This window comes from Glandiceps talaboti, chromosome 6, assembly GCF_964340395.1.
Source record: "Glandiceps talaboti chromosome 6, keGlaTala1.1, whole genome shotgun sequence".
Taxonomy (NCBI): Eukaryota; Metazoa; Hemichordata; class Enteropneusta; family Spengelidae; genus Glandiceps; species Glandiceps talaboti.
This window is the reverse complement of record NC_135554.1, coordinates 13,899,916-13,924,246: the sequence shown is the minus strand read 5'-3', so window position 1 is coordinate 13,924,246 and position 24,331 is coordinate 13,899,916. Positions and strand designations below refer to the sequence as shown.

The window sequence follows — 24,331 nt, the reverse complement described above, 5'->3', positions numbered from 1 at the left end:
TCTCCAATATTTATCTTCATTCAGCCTGAAACTATTTGTGACATAAGGGTTCTGTCAACTACCCGTAATATTGTTTCAAAGTGACAAGGCTCATTGTGTCACACACAATTGCCTTGGCTGAATGAACAAAAATATTGGGGCATAAAATATCTGACATCCATTTCTATGATTTGAGTAGACTGGCACCACCAATCCCTTGGGAAATTTTCCCTTTTCTCATAATCTTCAAAAGTTTTGAAGTTGTTATTCATTTCAAATTTTGTGAAGGAAAATGTGGTCAACTTCTTTTTAAATTTTTCCCAATTATTAGTCGACTCCATTTGGGCCCAGCCTTAGTGTTCACCCAACTGCTCACAACAACTCACTCAGGTTGTTATTTCACACAATTCAAACAAAGAGTGAAAAATGCCCAAAGACTGAGAGTAAGTCTATGATTTGTGACTTTGTGACAGTAGTTACTATTTGGTAAATGGAAGAAGTTTCCTTTGACTGCTTTCAGATACTGTAAACGTGGAAATTTTCGCTACAGACTTATTTTTGCTAATTTCACTGGAAAACAAAAACACAAAATTAAGTAGTGACTAAAATGCCTTCTTGTACATGAACACAATGTACCAGTCTGGTATTAAATTAGTGAAAATGAGTCTTTGAGAACTTGCTGAAGACTGTTTAAAAATCTAGATTTCCAGTATCAAACACATAAAAATTGATTAACGGTAGGGTTTTCCACAACCTTCAAAACTTAAATCGGCATTCTTGGGAATACTAGTGACATGGACTGTTAAATAGTATATACATGTATATAAATTGTGGTACATTTGATCACTGGAGTGTTAGACATCACATAAATCCTGACATGAGCTAAGTAACTAGCATTACGTTGTCTCTTTGGTTCATAATGATAATATGTATATTGATGTTACTTATGACTTCTAAGCCAATTTGACACGCACACAATTTCTAGTGACGCACCAAAATTTGGTGTTCCCCTATCTCTTACTATGTGGTGACTCACAAGAAATGCCAGTTTTTCTAATTTTGACTCACAACAACAAAATTTGACTATCATTAGAAAACACACTGCTTATGACACAGTTTTCAGTGGCTGTAATGAAACATTGCACTTCATATCACTTTTAGTGTCATGGTACGGATCAAATAACGACCTACATTGTGCATGTAACTCATTATAAATAAGGCGTAGCTTACTTGCTGACCAAGATCACAGTTACCATATTATTGTACAATCGATTGGCAGTAACAAGTGAAAGGTGTCTTTCACAAAGTTAGGAAAATTTTGAATACTTTTTTTTTAAAGTTTTGATTAATGTTTTTACTGCCAACAAAATTTATAGTTTACCCTAAGCATATTCATCATCTTACTACTAAGCATGCTACATGTTGATACAACCACCCCACTTGACCTTACATTTATTTGATTTATAGACATCTTTACTATACAAATGTGCTTGTACTTGTACTCTAAATCCTTAAGTTTCACTCAAGACATTACGAATATTCACAAGATAATTAGCATATTTATTGAGGTTTTTTACTTCTACTCTCCAACTGATCTGATCACTCAATACATCATGAATATTCATATGAATAGTATATTCACTTTTACTTCTACTCTCCAATTGATATGCACAAGATAATTAGCATATTTATTCAGGTTTTTTCATTTAACTTCCAAACTGATCCTACTGTACATTATGAATATTCATATGATGATTAGCATATTTATTTTGTTTTTACTTCTACTTTTCAATTGATCCTTCCACTCAATATGAACATGCACAAAAATTTGCATATTTAATTAGTTTTTCACTGCTGTTCTCCAACTGATCCCATCACTCAATACATTATGAATATTCATAAGATGATTAGCATATTTAGGACAATAACATAGTTTATTTGTCATTTTTGTATGTCGGGGTCATAACATGTTGTAGACATACGACATTCAAACATTTGGCAGTATGAAGGGAAAGTAATTCAACTTTGCCAATGATTGATAAACGTATTGTTCAACTTTCTAATATAACATTTTTTTTTGGTACGGTTTATAAACATTTTGCATGTGGTGCTAATCTGTCTGCCTCCCATCAATACTGTAATTGCGAAAAGAGAGAAAAAATACCCGTCTGTAAAAACACAGCAGTAGTCGTAGTAATTTCTCCAAGCTTATCATTATGATTCATATCATACAGCAACATCCATCAAAAATACTGCCAATGGCGTTGTAGCACAACTGTACAGTTTTTAAAAATGTTTATCCATATGCTAGTCCATGCTAACAATAGGTGTTCATTTGCTGAATAACTATCCAGTTGCCTATCCAACCATGTTGCTATCTTTACGATAAATGCTATCATTTGGCTGTTGCTATGGGCTTGGTCATGTTGTTAGATATATTTGCATACATTTATGTATGTTTTTGTTCACTTGTGTATGAATTCCTGATATTGTCTTTGCAATACACGTGATCATTTGGCTGTTGCTATGGGCGTGGTCTTGTTGCTAGGCAAATTTACATACATTTTTTTAATGTTTATTCAATTGTCTATTAAACCCCATTGTTATCTTTGTGAAATACACCACTGTTTGGCTGTTGCTATGGGCGTGGTCACAGTTACTAGGGTATTTGCATACATTTTTTGAATGTTTATTCATTTGTCTATTAAACCCCATTGCTATCTTTGTGAAATACACCACCGTTTGGCTGTTGCTATGGGCGTGGTCATGGTTACTAGGGTATTTGCATACATTTTTTGAATGTTTATTCATTTGTCTTTCTATTCCTGTTCTTATCTTTGCAATATATGTGATTATTTGGCTGTTGCTATGGGTGTGGTCTTGTTGCTATGCAAATTTACATACATTTTTTGAATGTTTATTCAATTGTCTATTAAACCCTGTTGTTATCTTTGTGAAATACACCACTGTTTGGCTGTTGCTATGGGCGGGGTCATGGTTGCTAGGGTATTTGCATACATTTTTTGAATGTTTACTCACTTGCCTACCTGATGATGTTGTTATTTGACCAAAATATACTGCCATTTGGTTGTTGCTAAAGGGCATGGTCATGGTCGCTAGGGCCAATTTTGTCAAAATATTTTGAAGAAAATCTGCAGAATAACAGTTTCAGACACATCTCGCCAAGTTTCAGACTCATTGACCAAGTACTTTTTGAGATATAAGTTTTTGACCAAAAATGAACATTCTTACACCTAATTTGCATATCACTCATGGAATCATTGTATGCTTAATATATCTTCGTCCATACATCCCTAGATGCATCCCCATCAAATTTCAGCCCAATCTGCTCAGTAGTTTTGGAATTATAGATTTTTAACCAAAAAGACACATTTTGAGCCCTAATTTGCATATCACTTATGGAATCATCATGTCATGAACAAATCTTACTTTACACCCCCTAAAGAATCTTCCCACCAAATTTCGCACCAATCTGCCCAGTAGTTTCTGAGTTTAAGTTTTTTGACCAAAAATCACATTTTTTGACCCAAATCACACACCTGTGATGCAATCATTTTGATTTGAACAATTTCCCAACTAGACACCCAAGGTAATGGACCCACCAAATATCATGGCAATCGGTTCAGCAGTTTTTGACTTTAAGTTGTTTACACACACACACACACACACACATCCACACACACACACACACACACAGACAGACAGACGCCGGGCGATCCCTATAGCACTACTGAACCTCAGTTCAGTTGTGCTAAAAACACATGGTGACATTATAAGCAATCACTTTACACCCGCCAATATACAACCGTCCATCTGTAATATTAACAGAATCACCCCTATGCAGGTTAAAGTAAATTGATCCACCCTATAGAGAATAACATGACTAAACCAAAAGAAAACAAACTTACAGGGGTGAAAAGGTTAATGGAAGAAGTGAAACCACAGATGTCATATCTTTCACTAAACAAAGCCCAGTGCGACACAAGTTCGATGTACCGCATTCAATCTCCTCCGTAAGTTGGATAGCATGTCTAATGGCAACTTGTCAAAATAAATACATTCCACAAATTAGCATCATTCATTAAATGTCTTGGGACAATTTAAAATGTTCAAAAGAAAGCCAGTATTCCATAAATTCTTTACTCATGAGAAAACGCAGAGAATAGAGAAATACAAACATATTATATGTATACCGGGTACATATACAGGCAATTCTATACCCTATGTGTGAATGACATCAAATCTATACGCACACATTAACAGCCATATTTTTCATCTTCGTTTTTTATCGCATAACTTGGTGTTTGGTTTATCTTTCTCGTATGATTAATATCCTTTCATCTCTACATTAAAGTGGTCTGTACTCAATAATATTTGAAATCCAAAGAGGTAATCTGAATATGATGGGTCTCATATTTCATATCTGTTTTTTAAATTGAAATTGTATACGTACTGGAGCGATATATGCTTTATAATAACAATTTATATACTTGTAATATTTGCAAATATGATCTCATGACGACAACAGAGATATGCTTGAGACGAAAAATTGACATTTTGCATAATTAAAGGGCACAAGCTGAGTTTATACGTCATTTTTCCTAAAAGGCACTCACAGTACTCTGCTTACTAAAGCAGACTTAGTCATCATTTGTAATTGAGAGAACTCAAATCTTGTATAAGATATAGCTTATAAATGATCATATGACGTAATTTATTATACGTATTAAAAAATGTTGCAAAAATTCCAACCATGTAATCAACTGTTCTGATACTAGAAGACAATTGTAATGTTATAGAAGACATGCATGTGACATTAACATTATACTACATGTAGAATACTTTAATCAAAATTTTGTACAAGTATTTTCACCTGAGTATTAAAAAGCTTACACTGTAGACTCAGTGTAAAGTCAAATAACAGGTAAGGTTTTCTGAACTGTATTCTGGTGGTGGAAAATACAAAATTAATTCAAGATATTAAGAAAACTCATCTACAACAAAAACATTGACAAAAATTGCCTGTGCAATCATTTCAACATTTGCATTTGTTTTCTTTCTTTTTAAAAAAAAAAAATTATTTTGTCTTTATTCATTTTCTGGAATTTTCTTGCTTTCACTTGTTTTCTATGTTCTAATATATTTCTTGACAGTTTAAAAAATTCCCAGCTCATTGTGTGACACTAAAATCCGTTTTTTTATGATACATATCAAGAGGTAATTTCAGTTAAAATAATCTTTTCCTTTTGGGGTAGTTATCATAATTTGTCACGTCTATTCATCCGATAATTACCACACACATTACATCATCGCATTCTATGACCATCATGTTATAAACATAATGTGTCTATCTAATAATCTGATTTAATTATTTACACTTGGCTTAATTAATGATACACATTGTGTAACACCCACCCACGCAAACAAATACAAATTACATGTTTGCATATTCACCTGTAAAAACAACATGCTAAGCCATAATATTTTTTCGACAGAATCCTTGGCTATGACTCTCTTGCTATTTCGATAATCAACAATTTAGCTTAATTAACAATAGATGCTGTGCAATGCTTACACAAGCAATACATGATACATTTACATGTGTGCATGTTTTCCTCAAGAGGCATCATTATTTCTCTCTCTCTCTCTCTCTCTCTCTCTCTCTCTCTCTCTCTCTCTCTCTCTCTCTCTCTCTCTCTCTCTCTCTCTCTCTCTCTCTCTCTCTCTCTCTCTCTCTCTCTCTCTCTCTCTCTCTCTCTCTCTCTCTCTCTAATTATCTCCAATTAATTAATATCTAATATGTTTTCTGTAACGCCTACGCAAAAAATACACATGAAATATTTGCATGTTTTCCTGAAGAAAAGCCATAATGTTTCTCTACAGAATCCGTGGCTGTCAGGGTGACCATATATTGTTATCGCTGCATGTGTCCATTTAATTGAAATCTGGCTTCATTTAACAATACAATGTACCTTCCATGTAACACCTACACCAACAGTACACGTTGAATGTTTGCATGTTCTCTTGAAGAGCAATAAATCGTCAAAACCCCAATAATTGTAAGAACTGCTTTTCTCTTTTCAGTGATATTTTCTTCATATTTACAGACAATTATGGTCTTTATACATCTAATAAAAATAAAAATTCTGCCAATAGTGGTACAATTTACTAGTCACATTTTTTATCGACTTTCCCAAAGAATATTTCAAATTTATGCATGATTTTAATTTTTTTTTTTAAAGAATAAAAACAATGACAGTCATATTTTATCAGTTATATGTGATAGAAAATTAATCAGTAAAATTTGAAGTGAAATTAACATTAACAGGAGGAATATTACACACTAAGATGACGAATTTAGTGTTTTTTTACTATATTAGTGATGCTCTGCCTGTGGCAAGAAATGACGACGTCTTCAAATTGACTTCTAAATTTATAGCTTTCACTTTTATTTCAATAAAAAATTTGACAAGTTCTGACCTTGAAAAGCAACAGCAAATTCAGTTAGTTACATTTTTTACGAGTCTCATCTCATCTAAGATGGAAAGTACTGACTTACTAAATAGCTCACTTTTATTGCCATTAAAATTTAGACAAGTTCTGACCTTGACGAGAAACAGTGAATTCTTTAAACTCCATTTTTTACGAGTTCCATCTAATCTAAGAAGATGGAAGAAACTGATTCATTTTGCCAGGGGAAATGAAGTGCAGTCAATTTCACACATACACTGTTACACATACATGTACACATCAGTCAATCTGAATAGAGTAATTTGAATAGAATAATGAAATAGACATAATTTGCATAAACTGGTCCAGTCAAGGCAAACATTTAATTCTGAAAAAAACAAGTTCAATGTCATCCACCCAAGTAAACCTGACACACTATACATACAGACTTCTAATGTCCTGTGAAGGCCAACAGTGCTTAGTTCAGGGACTACGTACGTACATACATCTACATCAATCATGTGTTATAAAGCCATGATGTGAAAAGAGACAATTTTCCTTACACCGAGATGAAAGCCACACCGTTCACTATACTTTCACTACATTTACTAATAAATATATTCTTTCTTCGATAGTAACATAAACATCAAATCGATGAATGTATCTTTATTATAAAATAACACATTCATTCCTTTAATTTCAGTATAATAATTCTCATCAGAAACTGCATTGCATGTTGTATAAGTTTGGTCATATGAAATAGTGAGAGATTATTGGGGGTCCTAAGATAAGGACCCATCCATACCTGGTTGTATGCTAAACTGAACAATGCAACATATAGCATTTAAAAGTTAAAACAGTGACAGCTCTTTCACTATATATGTTGATTTCTTTCTCATCTATTCTTCCTATAGACTTAGATTTTACAAGTTGTATTTCAAAGATCGGACTAAAATCTGACCTACACAGTCCTAGCCCTGATTTGACATCACACATTGCTATCGTTATGGTTACCTTCAATACTTTCTTCTTTTCTGTTCCTAAGGCCGATTCAAGAGTTGTTTATTGACAATGAAACCAAAAACGAGAAGTTGAACACTCATCAGTACAAACAGAAACTGAGGTTATTTTTAGTTTATTTTTGTTATTCTATAATAGCAAACATGTCAGAATGAGATAAAAGTCCTTCTGATGTGCAGAAATAACATTGAATTGATATTTTCAAAGATAAATATACTCAGAAACAGTATTTGAGATGTTTCCATATTCACTTAAATCTATGAAAATGAGAGAGAGAGAGAGAGAGAGAGAGAGAGAGAGAGAGAGAGAGAGAGAGAGAGAGAGAGAGAGAGAGAGAGAGAGAGAGAGAGAGAGAGAGAGAGAGAGAGAGAGAGAGAGAGAGAGAGAGAGAGAGAGAGAGAGAGAGAGAGAGAGAGAGAGAGAGAGAGAGAGAGAGAGAGAGAGAGAGAGAGAGAGAGAGAGAGAGAGAGAGAGATGATTTTTTAGGACCCTAAGTACAAAATAATTCACTCTCCTTATTCATATTATTGAAACTACGCTTACGGTAAGAATACAAACAATATTATATATGAATAAATTTGAGAGATAAGGTTTCAACTCTTGGGTAGAAATTTTCTTTTAATAACTATGAACCCAGAGTTCATGAACATCCATTCTCAAACAATACTCACATCCAACAAATAAAGCAATGACAAGCTTTCACTGCATATCGCACAACTTAAAGATAAAAAGAAAGAACTAAGGAGATGAGAGCAGTGGACAACTGACTAATGAAAACTCAGCTGTTGAAGTATTATTCAACATTGTACTAGAGAATGCCAGAGACAGACTGTAATATTTTTTTTATAATTAGAATTACGGCTGGCTGGCTGGCTGGCTGGCTGACTCGATCTCGATGCACTTGGGTACATGTTGCTATTAGAAATATTTCATACATAGAAATTCTATACCTCTGTTTGTTCGTTTCATATGATGTGCCTCAGTAACTTGTATAAATAAGGCATATCGGTATATTAACAGTATGAAGTCCACAAGACAGCTTTTTTTTCTCTTTCCAATAAAATAACTCAAAATATTTTATCTACAATGTCAGACTGGTAAGAGACTTAATTTTTGTAAACATTGAAACCATTTTAAGGTCAGGTCACTCTGGGAGGGAAACAGCTGTTAAGTGCAGATAAATATCAAACATCAAGACCTCGGAAGGAAGCCTCAAAACTTACCACAATCTGAATCCTACACGGGACATGAGCCTTAGGGCGGCGTTCGTGCAGTGGTTTCATCATGGTTGCAGCTGATAATAGTTCTTTGAAGTTTTCACCTACAGTAGAATGCTGGTCTGGAGACTGCCACAACAGTATGTGAAGTAGTTGTGAATTGGATCACAGTACTGCAGTCTTGTATTATAAAGTCAACAGTGTCTTAGGGTCATCACACAAGAAGAGGCTATTGAAAACAACATCAGGTAAAAAAAAAAAACCCAACACAAACTGACTTCGAAAGTAGACAATGGCTAGTCATGTACTGTGTACCTAAGTCTTAGGATGTCTTGATGATCGGCTGTCGACAGTTTATCGACATGCTGGCTTAGAAATGATCCTTGGTTTCTAAGAAACCTCACGTTGAGAGAAAATGACAACATCTACAGTATGTCCATCACTGATGGCTTCACAGCAGGTAGAATATTGAGACTGCTTTCTGTGTCTCTACAGAGAAGCAGTCCTTCAAACTGGTTTGTACTACATGACGGTGACAGCAACTAGTTCACATAAACTCAGCCCTGGTGACGTTTGCTAACCACTGACTCACAGACTGCTGACAGATATTTCTTTAAAGTGATATCTATAAACTCTCTCACTGGCATCTGATTCACTCATACCAGACATGTAAATACTACCACATTATCATCAACCAATCAGAGTACACTAGTTATGAATTATTCATGACCTGACTATACAACATATGTTGATTTCACATATCGTTGTCATGGTAATTCTTGCCTAATTGCCCAGTATGTCAAGCCATTCATGTCACTATTTATGGTTGTTCTGATTTAAAACACTTTTTAGAACCCATTTGAATGCTCTTAATGATCACCGTGATTGCTAGCATATAGGTTGCTGTGAGCTGACTGCTCCAACTTTACACCTACAAAATCAAACGACCATATCATTAATCCTCTTGATTACAATGTTCTACATCTCATCAAGTTGATTTCCTATCACTCTTTAAAATCTTTTAAGAATGCTATGAAAAAGAAAATATAACAATTCTAAATATGAATAAAATAATGAACATTCAACAAAACTGATGGAAGCTGAAAGCTATCATCTTTATCAAATTAGGCATGTATTAGTCAATCCTGTTTTGATAAACTTGAACTTGTTTTAGTGCAATCAAATACCCCCCACCACCACCACCATCCATAGATTTCTAATCATCTATACACAAAATAAATAACTCAGAAAGATTGTAGTAATGTTTGAGATAACAAAACAATATGTCTTGATGAGATAAAAGCTTATGGAAATCACATCAACTTCACACTTTGTATTGTATCCTGATTATAATGACAATTAGTCACCATTATAGCAGGCTCTAATTAAGTCATCCATTTATTGATCAAATTTATCATTTTATAATTCAATTTATTATCTCTTTGCTTCTCTGTCATTTTTTTTTCTTTCTCAGTTCATGAGATTCCTTGATATACATTTAAGGCTGTATAATATCAATTGAATATTTTGTTTGCCGTCCTTGAGTTTCCCCAAAACTTATCAAGATAGACAGGGGACCGAAAAAAACAACAACACAATGCTACATTGTAGCATGTCATGTAAAATTCACTTTCCTGTTGGTTTATTTTCTGTTTGTATCTAAAATCTACAAATCTCTCGTTGAAATATGAATGTCAAAATCCAAAGTTTAGTCGATCTATTCAGTTGAACTCTTTTAGGGTTATTCTGAAGATATTTGTATGGTGTGGCCATTTGCAATAGAATAAAATATGGCCTTTTGAGCAAAACAAAATTCGATTATTTTTTCTAAATCTACCAAAAAACCTATCCACACGTGGACGGCTAACAAATAATTTAATTAATGATGCCTTATACACATGTAATATCACACACAGTACAGTTTGAATATAGTCACTGTTTTGTCATCTTGTTATTGAAGATTATTGGAATATCAGAAATGTACATGAAATGGGTTTCTCCATTTTGTCAAAGTTTGGTAAACAAAAAAATGTATCTGAAACTGACGATCGGATTGTACCCGACTTTCTTGTCCATTTTGTCAAAATTTGGAGTTTAAGAAATGTTTATGAAATGGACAATATGATTTTATCTGATATTGTCAATTTTGTGAAAATTTGGAAACAAGAAGTTAACGATAGGATGGTTCTAGGCATTCTTGTCCATTTCATCAAAGTTTTGTATATCAGAAATGTACTATAGTCTAGTGTTATATGCATGTCATCAAATCTCAAGATCTAGCTCAATCATGAATGAGGATCTGAGATGAAATTTCAAATTCAACTGAAGCCACCCACAGTCATTAACATGTCGTCTTTGTTTAATCAATCATACAATTCTGCCCAACCCAACCAAACCCAACCCCCCCTCCCCCCATCTAATATTAAGAATAACCCTTAATACTGGCACCCCTTATTAATACTGGCACCCCTTATCAATACTCCCCTCCCCTCCCCCTCCCCATCAAATATTAACACCCCTCCTCAATCACTAATACTGACACCCCTAATCAATACCTAATACTGGCATCGCCATTTTTCTGCTGAACTCCCCTCTCCTTCCCCTCCCCAGCTAATATTAAAGCCCTCTCCAAAACCTAATACTGGCATCCCCATCTCCCCTGCTGGCATGAAAACAGAAAAGAAAAACACACCAATTTAATTATAGGAACATCTCCTAGCAATCCTCACATGTGAGTATCAAGTCATCATCAGTCAATGACACAAAAACAATCACATAAAACAGTTCTCAATAAAGTGGTACAAGAAAGGAAAAACAAGATATCGATATCACTTTGCAAATACAAAATGTAGGCCCAAGCATCAGAAACGACTCTAGCAATGATCAGTTGTCATGGTAACTAAATGACATCATAGAAATGGACACAAAACACTTTCTTATTAATCAATGATACTTCATCATTCTGCCTGAAACTGCCACGAGATGATATAAGATGGTCTCACTTTTTTGTCATCTCTGAACACTTCTTTAGATTATACAAATGTACATGTACTATAGTTCCTTTTCATTTTCTCATGTTCCTTTCATGTATATTGATTGATAAACAAAAAGTTGAATCTCGGAACTATAAATGATGCTGCAACGTTTCAATAAAGATAATGGCCCCTTCAGTACATGAAATGCAGAATAGGATTTTATCAACATTTTTTAACTAATCTATCCATAAATAATGCTAATAGAAGCTGAAATCAACCATATATAAGAATGTGAAAATAAAACAGCCGCATTGAAAAACAGATGCATTTTATTTTTATTCATAATTTTTTTTTGTACGGTAGGGGGGGGGGGGGGGGGGGTGTACTGGAGTATACATATCACATGTACATGTATACAGAAGGTCAGAAAATACAACATCAGCCGTGAGTTATCAGTTTACTTAGATAGACGGAAACTTAGTTTTTGTTACCACTTGTTTAATATATGCTATTGAACATACACATGCACTATCTTGATTATCCAAACAAGACAGGAATCACTATCACCCACATTTGTAATCTACCACATTGAACAACAATACTTTCAGTTTGTGTCTCTCTTAGTAAACTGAAACCTTGATTGCCATTGTAGTATCAACAGACATCTCATAAAACCATGGAAAAATGAAGGAAAAAAATGGAAAAAACGGATGAACTGTCCATATTACATCATTGCATATCATTTTCTGTGTACTAATACATATCCCGAGACACATTCATTTTTTTAATTTTGTTGAGGGAGGGGTGTTAGAGTCTGATAAAAAATAGCGTACTATGCCTTGACACTCGATTAGGCTTTATTTCCCTAAAACACACTGACTTTGTAAAAGGTTGGTAAACTCTTGCTAAACTACCCCTAGAATCAAAATATCTGAACTAATTATTATACTTTTGATTTAGTTAGTACTTGATAGAATGTATACACTGATTGAACAGTTCACTCCTAATACAGCAGTTCTACCATTGTTAATTACCAAAAAAGGACGCCCTCAAGGGTTAGAATACAATGTCTGTTACTAATACTAGATGTAGAAATTCCATTATAGCGTCATTAAAATCTAAATTCTGAATTGGATCTCCACCAAAATCTACAAGATATCAACTGATTCTTATATAGTAATCTTTCCACACAGTTTTATCTGAATCAACCATTAACTTTTTCAGATATCCTATCACCAACAAAAGAACAGACAGACAGACAGACATAAACAGACAGACAGACAGACTTTGGTAAAACATTAGCTACATCCAATCCTAGACATCCTCCAATGTCTATATACTCCAATGTCATTCACAAAGACACGTTATCTACTAGTGTCACATTTATTGCAATGTAGACACGTTGCCTAGATATCTTAATACGTGTATTTCCATAGCAACCATTTCTCTCATTCCGAAAAATTTCTTATCACACAACTCATAACCTAGCAAGATTCTGATGAGCATAGAAACATGACAAAAAACAGCGTTTTTTGTGTCGTCAAGGAAATGATATCGCATCGGTTTAAATTACATGCACTGATGATGTTTTGTTGGCACCAAACATCAGAGAGATAGACAGTAAAACACATTGGATACCCTTAGGCAGATATTCTGACATTTTCAAAAATAGGCAAGATATCACATTTATACAAGGATACATTTTCACATGACGCACATACCTAAATTCCATTAAAATACATTATGATTATCAGAATGTCAAAATACGGACATCATATAGAACGAAATAACAATAACATGCGTACAATACAATGAAAACCTGTTTTTTTCACACTTCTTCACCAATCTGCTGACGTCAATTCAAATAATTTAATATACATTTCCACTCTTTTTCCACAGAAAAAAAATTGTATTTAACAATTTTCACTACCTGTAAGTTACCTCTGATACTAAAATGATTGGCTTTACATATTTAACATTTTTGTCTGTTTTTCATATACAACCTGATCTTTTTTCTTTTTTTTTCAAGTGACTGAAATGTATTCTGTAACATGATCTTAACAGGACTATATTTGCACCAGGCAAGGCAATTACTTTTCCTATCCTGAAGGTCAAAGTCAAGGGCAAAGGTCACCATGTAAAAAAGAAAGCTTGCACGTGATTATATGGGGTTAGACACTTGAATGGAATATCTAAGTTTTTTATTTATGCAGTAATATATGGATTTGTTACTCCAAATATGGTCATCATTCAGTAAAAAGTTATATGAGCACCAAAAGAAATCCTTTTCTTCTCTATAACTTGTGAACATGATTTAAAATAAAGTGGCAGCAAATAAATATTACAAAGTGTCTGTGAAAGGAAAAAAGAATGGCTTGATTTTGATAATTGACCCTGAACTGAAAGTCAAGGCCAAAGGTCAATCAATGTCTTATTTAAAAGAAAGCTTGTATCTGATAAATTTATTAGACATTTGGAGACTCTATATGTATTATAGTTTTTGAGTTATGTTGTAAATATTGATTTTGAAGTACTTCAAATATGGCCGCACATTTGGTCAAATTTGCATATGTCGTGAAACAAAGTGGCATGCATATCTCCCATATGTCACCTTTGTGCCAGGTTTGAAAGAAATCAGAGACTGAATGTCTGAAAAAAGACATACTACGGACTGATGGACAGATGCACAGCTGTACGGACAAAGGCCATTGTAATAGTTATCCCTTTCGAGGGGGGTGGGGGGAGGGGGGGGACTAAAAACAGTTTGAAAGAAATTCATTCCACATTCAAGTGTTCAAAGTGTCAATGTATCAAAGTATTACAGAAGTAACCTTAAATTCTTACAAGGTAGATGCAAAAGACTGCCCTCTATAGTTGAAAAAAATACATTCATGAAAAGAAAGCACCAAGTCTTGTACATATATATGTATACATAACTTCTACAGTGGTAATACTAATAACCAGCATCCCAAATTCACCACCATCCCATCCCTACCACCCTCCAATCATAATAAAAGTAACACTGTGCTGAGATTTTATTTTCATTAAAAAAATTTATGTTTAGAGATATAAATGTTATTTAGAATTAAATAAATCATATATCCAGTAAAAGTTCCGTATCTTTTTCAGAGGACAAAAAAACAAAGCAAGTTAGTGGGACATTAGATCATGCAGATATAAGGATACAAATCTATATTTTTTGTGAAAATGTGGTGCCAGTCTATGCTATGTAATGCTGTTATGCACAAGGGAGTACACCGTATAATGTGCATGAAGAAATTGTCAATATTACCTCATGAGGGCGCACTTCACCTTAGAGCTGTTCAAATTTAAACTGACTTCTCCTCACATTGCATCCCAAAACCACAGAAACACCAAAGTAATTTTAAGTACTTCAACCATCAATTAACAAAGTGTAGAATCTCAACCAACTAAACAAATATCAACTGCACCTTGCTTTTGAGACCTCTTAACCTTCCCATACATTACTATACTGACACATGTGAATTCCATTTCCTCTCCCTATTTCCGGAACATGACCTGCCCGGTGATCTTTCCAGGTCTCCTGTCAGGAACCTAATCCCCCAATTATCTGAGAATTCTTTTTCCAGACTGTTTTCCATACGTGATCTAGTTCAAACCACAGACATGTTGCACTCAATAAGTACTACATGTGGTTGATTTAGGGTTGCAATGACGACATACATCCTTTGCACAATACATCTGTATGTGTAATGTACCATATCCTGAAATTTTGACTTTGTAGTACTGAACTTTTTTCCCGCCAAAATGTCATCACAAAAATTCTTGTTTATCAGCAACTTTTTTACTCATTCCAAATTTATTTTAGAGTAGTAATTTAGACTGCAGTTATGGCAAAAATAATACTGATAAATTTGTGGTAACAAAAGTCACAAAATTAGAGAAACAAAATTCTAATTTTTTCAGTAACTTTTTTACTCCTTCCGATGATTTTTTAAACCAAAATCATTGTAAAACTTCTTGTTAATAGATTGATATCAAATTTGTCAAATTAAAGTGACTCAAATTGAGAATAGCAAACTATGGCCTGTTTTACGGCACCATTCTTAACGTGCCACCCCTTTATTTCGAAGTTTAGTGGAAGAAATATTAAACAGCTCTGGTTTGCAAGAATGGAGAATAGGTACATTGTAAAGTATATCTAAATTCTTACATGTATATTAAACATTTTAATACAATGTATGCGCGTTTACCAGATTCCACTTCACTGTTACTGATATACTGTATATTTACCTACTGTTCTTCAGTGTCTTATAAGCCCAGTGGGCTGGATGTGGAAACTCTTTAATTTACACGGTACATGTATTTGTATTGAACGAAATGTTCACTTGGTAAGCCCATACATGTAGGACACATAAATAAATAAAACAAACAAACAAACAACTGGGGTTCCAACTTCCGTTGCCTTACATACACAAAATACTGACATAAAATATGACATCTAGTAATTGCTATCTTTTCCTTAAAATGTCCATGGAATCCACGCGTTCTAGTATGTGCACCTATTAATTCATAAATGCAATTATTATGTAAATAAAATTTAAAGTCATATTCTAAACGTATCAGTTTCGGAGGTAGAAAAGATGAAACCATGAAAAATTTAGACACAACATCCCTTGACTGGTAAAGCTTTAGACACACGATTGCAGTTATATTTCTTGGTAGTCATGGCAACAACATTTCTTTCAAAACTAGGATGATATATACTCTATTGTAACATTTCAAATGGTTCTGGCTTTTTGTATGAGCTACAAAACTAATGCGCAGTTCATTCCCACTTTTTCATGTTTTCCCTATATCCATGTTTTATTTAATATTATACAGATAATCTTGATACTCGGGGAAGACTTGTAGTCGCCAGATTAAAGATTAGAAGAAAATTAAAAGAGTCAAAGTGAACATTTGTTCATCTGAAATTATTTCGTTTCGACTAGCTTTTGATGTAACAAGCATACAATATAAAATGATACATTTTATCTCACTGGTGAGCACAAATCAACATCACTGTTGGATGAAACACGGAAGATTCATACAACACTGTTTATTTGTGTTCACAGTGAGATAATATGCATGCGTGCTATCAGTACCTGCATATTAAATTTGTATAATTTGTTTTTAAATAAAACGTTATGTCAGTGAGACATAAAAAATAATGCAATACCTAACTGAAACGCTATAGTCACTCTGGTTTGGTAGTAATATCCAAGTTCAACATACATGTTTGTTTTATATTACCACCAATGTCAGACACAAACACTTGCCATCATATTCATTCTACAGCAAGTCTCCAGGAAAACACTCACATGGAAAAAAGCACTACCCACCCAAGCATTGAAAAACATGTGTCACCACATAACACCATAAAACTCATGAATATTTTATTCCAATACTTCTTTTCCTGAGATAAAAAGTATGACGGTGGTAAAATGAATCATATCAAATTAAATATTAATAACAAGAATGATATATTTCAGACAAAAATGACTGCTATAATTGCAATTGGTACCATAATACAGATTGATGACGTCAACAAGTGTAATATTTCACACCTTTCTCACCCAAGTGATATTTTCATCAATGATAAAATTTCAAAAATTTATGACATCACAAATTCCTTTTTTCCTTCAAGGATATTGATGAATATGATTATTATTTTTTTTTAGATGATAGTACTCAAATATTATATTAAACGGTGACATTTTTCAATAATTCATCCCATCATCCATTCATTATACCATGCACAAGAAAAGTTGAACAAAAAGTATGGAATTTATATCCTGGTTGTTCTGCCCAATTATGTCAGGACAATGCATGTATACATGTATGTCATATTGGTTCTGCCATGTATGTTTTGTACCCTGGTCATTCTACATGTACATGTATGTCATGGCAGTGAATGTCTATGTCACAACAATGTACATCTATGTCACGACAACGCATGTCTATGTCATAATTGGTTCTGCCATGTTTGTTAATACCCTGGTCCTTCCATGTCACAACAGCACACGTCTATATCATGACAACGCATGTCTATGTCACTGGTTCTGCTAGCTGTGTTTGAAATACGAGTTAAACCATTCAAAATTATCATTAATTTCCACAGTTTTCCTTTAATATTATTAGCATTGGTGTTATCATATTATTCCCCGATATTTTTCTTCATTCAGCAAGAAAATACTCGTGACCTAAGGGTTGTGTCACTACGAGTCGCTAGACTCATAGTGACAAAGCCCCTTAGGTCACTTATATTTAGAAAAAATATTGGGGAATAATAATATTAAACGATAGCTGTGTCCTGTCCTAAGATCTGATAGAAAACTTTTACCACATGGATAATTATAATAATTTAAATAAACACTTTTATTAAACAGACACACACTAGAACACTTGGTTACAGCACGTCAGTGGTGACACACTGGATTTCTGAGGTTGTATTAAAACAGGACGAAACCGGAATACCAGGGAAAACCTGCAGTCATTCATAGCCTGAATACCTTAAAGTAACGTATCAGTACATGTACAGACAATGGTCAACCTAATTAGTAAACCAGGACTGCAGTGGTATGGTATGAGGTAAATGATCTAACCACAAGGCGACTAGCAACCTAATTGATGTTGCATGGTTTCTATTATATTGTGAAACAGGACAGCATTCATTTCAGGCTGATGTAAGTTATGTAAAAGTAATACTAAACCACAAGGCTTCTAATTTATTCACTGGATTAATAATTGAAAACAGGACAGTATGATTTGAGGCTTATGCCAGTTACATGTATCAAAAAGTAAGGCGTAAAAAAAAATTGTGTGGTTCCGATTACATTCAATTTCAAAATAGGTGGGGTAGGTAGATTTTTTTATCTTATTTTATCATATATATTTTTCATGTGCGAGTGTCTAGTTCAGGTTTTCCATTGTTTTCCAAATTGTCTCTGTGTTGTTTATTTCTTCCTATCAGATGTACAGCCATTACAGATTGGAAGAATAGTTTTATATTGTCCTTTTACAATATGTCAGTTTCCTATTTCTTGCAAGACTTTATGATTTTCACGATTTTATTATTATTTTTCTTGAATATGTAAAAAAAAAAGAAGAAGTTTAGGGTCGGTGTGAAAAACTAGATGGGGTCGGGTAACAACTTTTTTATTTGGCCCTAATATTAACAAGGGCACTAGTATTTCAATCTGGCTTGATTTTTACTTCTAGCAACAATCTGAATAAAACAAAACTTATAAGTCAACAACTTCACACAACCACTTAAATTCGGAGCGGAAAACTCAAATTTGTCCATATCAAAAGACCCAAGTGAAGCAAGGGATTTTACATTCAAATTTAACCCCCTACAAAACATTTATACAATATGCTATTTATTTCTACCTACCTCCATCATGAAAGAGCCAATCTTCAGGATTTCTGTTTCGTTAATACTCTAGGGATGTCTGTTATTTTGCAGTGCACCATGAAGTGTATCATAACTAAAGACTTTTATCATAAGGTGTATGTACAATGTATAAACAAACGAGCATTATGACCGGAGGATAATAGTCATTAATCACTTCCTTTCTGGGCAAAATTATTGACCATAAAGGCCCATTACGACCTTTAAAAAAAAGTATTTGCATGTAATATGATGTCTTTCATGTCAAATTGTCAATTTTGAGAATGACAAAGCATCATAGTCATTAATCTGTCACGTTTTGGCCCCATATGATTATTGTATTTTTGGAGGAAGTCACGTGTATAAACAGACCGTGAAGTGAAGATTTACTTCAAGTAATCAAGGATATGGAATCACTTGAAATAAAAATATCTTCTTTTTTTAAAATGATTCAACATTAAATGAGTACAAAAACAGCTTGATTTGTTGACTAGCTCCACACTGCAGTTACTGTAGTGTTTCAAAACATTTCATTTGAATTGTTTAAAAAAAGAACCTTAGAAGTTCTGAAGGTTACAAGAACTCACACGAAGTATCACATATGAATTTAATACATGTAACAAACGTCAATGCAAATAGAAAAATATGACCAGGTTTAAATTAAAAAATATACACGAAGCAATTACACATAAAATTAGAAAAAGAGCATATATATATTGTATATGTAAGTTATCTTTGTGCCAGGTTTGAAAGTAATCGGATATTGCAATTTGCATGTCTGAGAAATGAAGTATTATTGATGATTGGACAGACAAAGCCCATTGTAACCCCTTTCACCTTTCAGGTGACTAAAATATGGTTTAGAATATTTTAGTCATGTACAGGCTTCAAAAAAGGTCGTATTTTAATATATACAAAAATTCAGTTGCATTTGGCGTGACAGGCATGAATCTCTTCATTTGGCACGACTTACTGTTTACTGAGTTTGAGATGGGACGACATCAAAACATGTCTCATTTCAGAAATTAAAGTATTGCGTTGGTGTTTTTTGAAATACTTGACAATGTGTGTATTACATAATAATACATAATACATAATGCATTGTTTGGCGTGAAGTCATGCTTTTACCACACATTGGAACGGCTTACTATTTTCAATAGCTGCAATCAATTTGAGATTAGACCACGTCATCAACAAATGCCACATATATGATATATGAAGGATTTCATGTTTTTCATTAGTGTAAGTTTTTGTACATGTGTACATGTGTACTTGTCTTACATCACACAGCTCGAGGTACGAAATTGATATAACGGAAATAGAACAAAACGATGCATCATTCACAACGACATAATACCACAGAACCATAAACTACATTATTTTGTTTCTTGTAAATACAATGTACTAAATATCCAATACATGTAGTAATAATATGCATGTTATTGCAAATTCTAGAAATTCTTTTGTTATTCGTCGGTTAGCTCATTGTAAATTATTAGTAAGCGTACACTATGTTCATTCTCGCAAACCAGAGCTGGTATTTCTTCCAAGACACTGTGTCGTAACCTCTTGATGGGTCCAGTGCATCTTGAATTGTGAAGGAGGTTGTGGTTTATGACGATGACTGTGTTCAGATAGATTTGAAAGTATAAGTACTGTGTATAGCATAACAAGTCTTTTTTTTCTCATCAATCTTTTGACTTATATAGAAGCTACATGTATTTTTGATAAATGTTATTGTTACTTCACTGGGAGTTGGACGGAGGGGAGGGCACACTGACCGAGATTATGTACAAAAATGAATTCATCCCTGGTTGTCTGTTTAACGAGAGAAACAGAAACTACCCGGTACCACATGTGCAAAAAAAAATGTTTGTGATTATTCTTCCTAGCCAGGCAATTGGGATTTTGAATTTCGTTTTTCTCCTCTCACAAAATTCCAAATCCCCACTACTACTAGTACTAGGCTACACTCTTCGAGGTTCCGTTCTCTAAACCATTTTTGACATACCAATTATGACGCATCCAAATTAGGATTTTCTCTACCCCTTACTCCATGTATATGGTAACTCACAAGAACACCCAGTGTTCATTACTTTGAAACACAGCATAACATCTTGTCCTTTATTTAGACGGCATACTCCAGTTTTACACGGCAGAGGTGCTGGACCTTTGACAAGGAAGTGAACCGTACGACCTATCCCATAAAGTCCAAAATAACAACATTCAAAACATAAGTTTCATCATACAAATTATACATGTAGACTTGATGGGGTTTTACACAGTTCTGAATGTACATTGTATAGCCTGACAGTGTTCATTTTACAGTTTGGTGGCAAAATGCATGTAGTACATCAATAAGACAGTGAAATATACACTTTAGAACAGTAAATTGGAATCATGAACGATATATTTTCCATGTTGAGAGATTGGTTTTTCTTTCCACACTACATGTAACCACAAGCTCCAACTCACAACAGCACAGAGTCAGTCTGTCAACATTCCATTCTGCAACAAGATTTTGATGCAACCAATCACATAACAGTATCCAGTTTATGGACAAAGTCAGTATGAAAACAGCCACACTCTACAATGAGAGCCTAATCAAAATTACCAGATATCTATGCCTACTGTTTATCATATACAAAATGCAAACTACTTCAAACTATGATCAATGATTTTCATAAAACTGCCTGCCTTGCATGACATTTGTCTGAACACATGTCCATAAATGGTGAAATTTCTAAAGAAGTACTCGATTTTAGTACATGTATTTGTCAAATGTTCAAGTTTTAAGAACATTCTAACTGTGTACATGACTTGTACATCGCCAACTAAACCGAGATATTGGAACTAGAAAACTAATCTTCAAATTCTTCTGATTTTACAAGGTTGGGAGCTTGTGGCTACAGACAGACAAGGAAACAGCAATAGATCTTTCAGTCTAGCGTATCAGCAAACTCAAAACCAAGTCACGACAATGAGTCACAGCAAATTTGCACTTCTGGATCATCAGCAACTCTCACAATGTTGGTGAAGCATACACACTAAACTTCATGTATCACAAAACAGACATTGTGTACGGTGCGACTTGACGGTTCAATCCTGTAGTACATTAGAAATGCATGACTTTTTTAACTTCAATTTCCACATCCATCAGATACGGTTAAGCTCTTCTTTGATGGTTGAAGAACTATTTAGGAAGTAATCATCAGATAAACCATCTCTCTTCTCTAATTAGTTTATACTGACACTTGTACGGTTGACAATTATTTTTTTTAAATTCGTGAAAGATGTACATGTGCTTGTAAGTCAAACTGTTCCATATAATAATAATAATAATAATAATGTTGGTTCTTATATAGCGCTTTCCCACACCGTGCTCAAAGCGCTTTTACAATTTATTACCCCTGGCTCGGATCATATGTTGCATAAAAATGTTTTAATATACATCAACTATTTTTTTTTTGCTAAAAATTGCTAAATTGCTAAAACCTATATAAGACAAATAACTGATGGAAAAATATGCTAATTTAAAAAAGTGGATGCAATATTTAGATTTAATAACTTGGAAAACGTCAAAATATCTTTTCCATAGAAAACTTTACATGTATGTACATGTACGATATGTCACCGAACATGTTTCTCTGAAATATCAACTTTAATGGCAAGTGATTGATGAGAAGAAATATGGTTTATTTAATATCTGAACTTAATAGTCAAGAATATAGGAAATGTCCAAACTTTAATACACAACTTTCATGAAATACTTGTAACAAACAATAACTTACCAACCCCCATCCCCACCCCTTATCCTCCTCCCAAAGATGTGAACTTCGATTAACAACACGCACAACTGTTCTAGTAATGCGGTGAAATAAAACATGTGCACACATGTGAATTTCACAATCTGGAAAATATTAACATACTCTGACAACGATGAAAATAATTACAAACGAAAACCATGAGAAAATCACAATTGTTGTGCGTATGTGTATCATAATCCTTTCTTGGTTATCGATATTTCTACAATACAAGGTACACAAGATGAAATAACGGATGATGGAATCGTTAAGTCCAGTCTTGTCACAACAAAGCATATGAATTATTTCAAACATGTCACAGACAATGAAACGAGAACTGAGAATTAAATCTTTATCCAACACTTGACATGTAAATCAATACTTGTCTGGTGTACTAAAACATCATTGTCAGAAAAAACCTTTCCTGGAAAATCCATGATATAAAATGTACCACTCACGTCTATTACTATTACTCAACTTCAACAGTAAATAGTTTGTTTTTAAACTTTACATAATGTCTGATTGATACTGTCTCATTTGATTTCATCTCTGTACTACTGCAACAAAATTGCGAGAAAAAACATTCTTCAAAAATCCATTTGCATAATATATATATGATGAGAAAATCACATGACATGCGAATCCATCACAAATTGACAGACTGTCGTCATCGCTCATTAATATTCATTGGAACAACTGGACTGATACGATATGCAAATGTCCAACCGAACTCCACCTCCAGTCTGCTTAAACTAAAATCACGTGGGGGACGCTACAACGTCATCATGTTTATATGAACACTGTAGGTGGGAGCACAGAATTCTGTGCAAGAGTAACGACACTGACTAGACGTAATGTGTGAAGATAACGTTGTGTAAAATCAGATTACTGTTGTCAGGCCAGGTACTAGACTAACTTTCATGAGTGTAGTGAGTCACAGTGCAACAGAAAACACAGCAAGCACGACGGAAAATAATCTGTGTACCCACACTGGCACTTGTGTGGTCTTGATGATTTGTTGTTATTACAGTCCATTTACATTTCATCTCATTTGTGTGGTTTTAATGATACATACATGTCAATGTTGTTTTATACACAAACATGTGAAAATACATTTTTTATTTATGTCCAAATATGTTACAGTATGCTAGCTATACATACATGTATCGGTAATTTATTAAGACATAAAAAATCAAATTAATCTTAAAAATCCCTAAATTTTTACTCGTTTATATTTGTACTGCACAACAATATAACGGCATGCAGATCATTCTTCAATTGTTAAAGAATAGCAAAATAACAAATTCACTTTTGTGTTCGTCATTTTTTTAAATTCACCTTTTCCTCCTGTTGTTTTTCTAAAAAAAATATGCTAAAAATATATCAAAAAAATATGTTTCTCTCCCTTTTCAATTGATCCTGCCCAGATACAACATTTATGTTTTGCCA

General features: G+C 33.8%; 1 protein-coding gene across 3 annotated transcripts in view; it reads right to left on the bottom strand.

Moving 5' to 3' along the window:
• The window catches only part of LOC144436471 (microtubule-associated serine/threonine-protein kinase 2-like), a 152,206-nt gene that overhangs the window by 92,057 nt on the left and 35,818 nt on the right, over positions 1–24,331 (bottom strand). Inside the window, exon 1 of one of the 3 annotated variants that reach the window (XM_078125272.1) lies at positions 8,694–9,274. The exons of the other annotated variants lie outside the window; for them this stretch is intronic. Within the exon in view, the coding sequence (XP_077981398.1) occupies positions 8,694–8,756 (63 nt within the window). The 5' untranslated portion in view covers positions 8,757–9,274. Of the gene's footprint in view, positions 1–8,693; positions 9,275–24,331 lie in introns of those variants that run through there. 3 annotated transcript variants of the gene reach the window in all.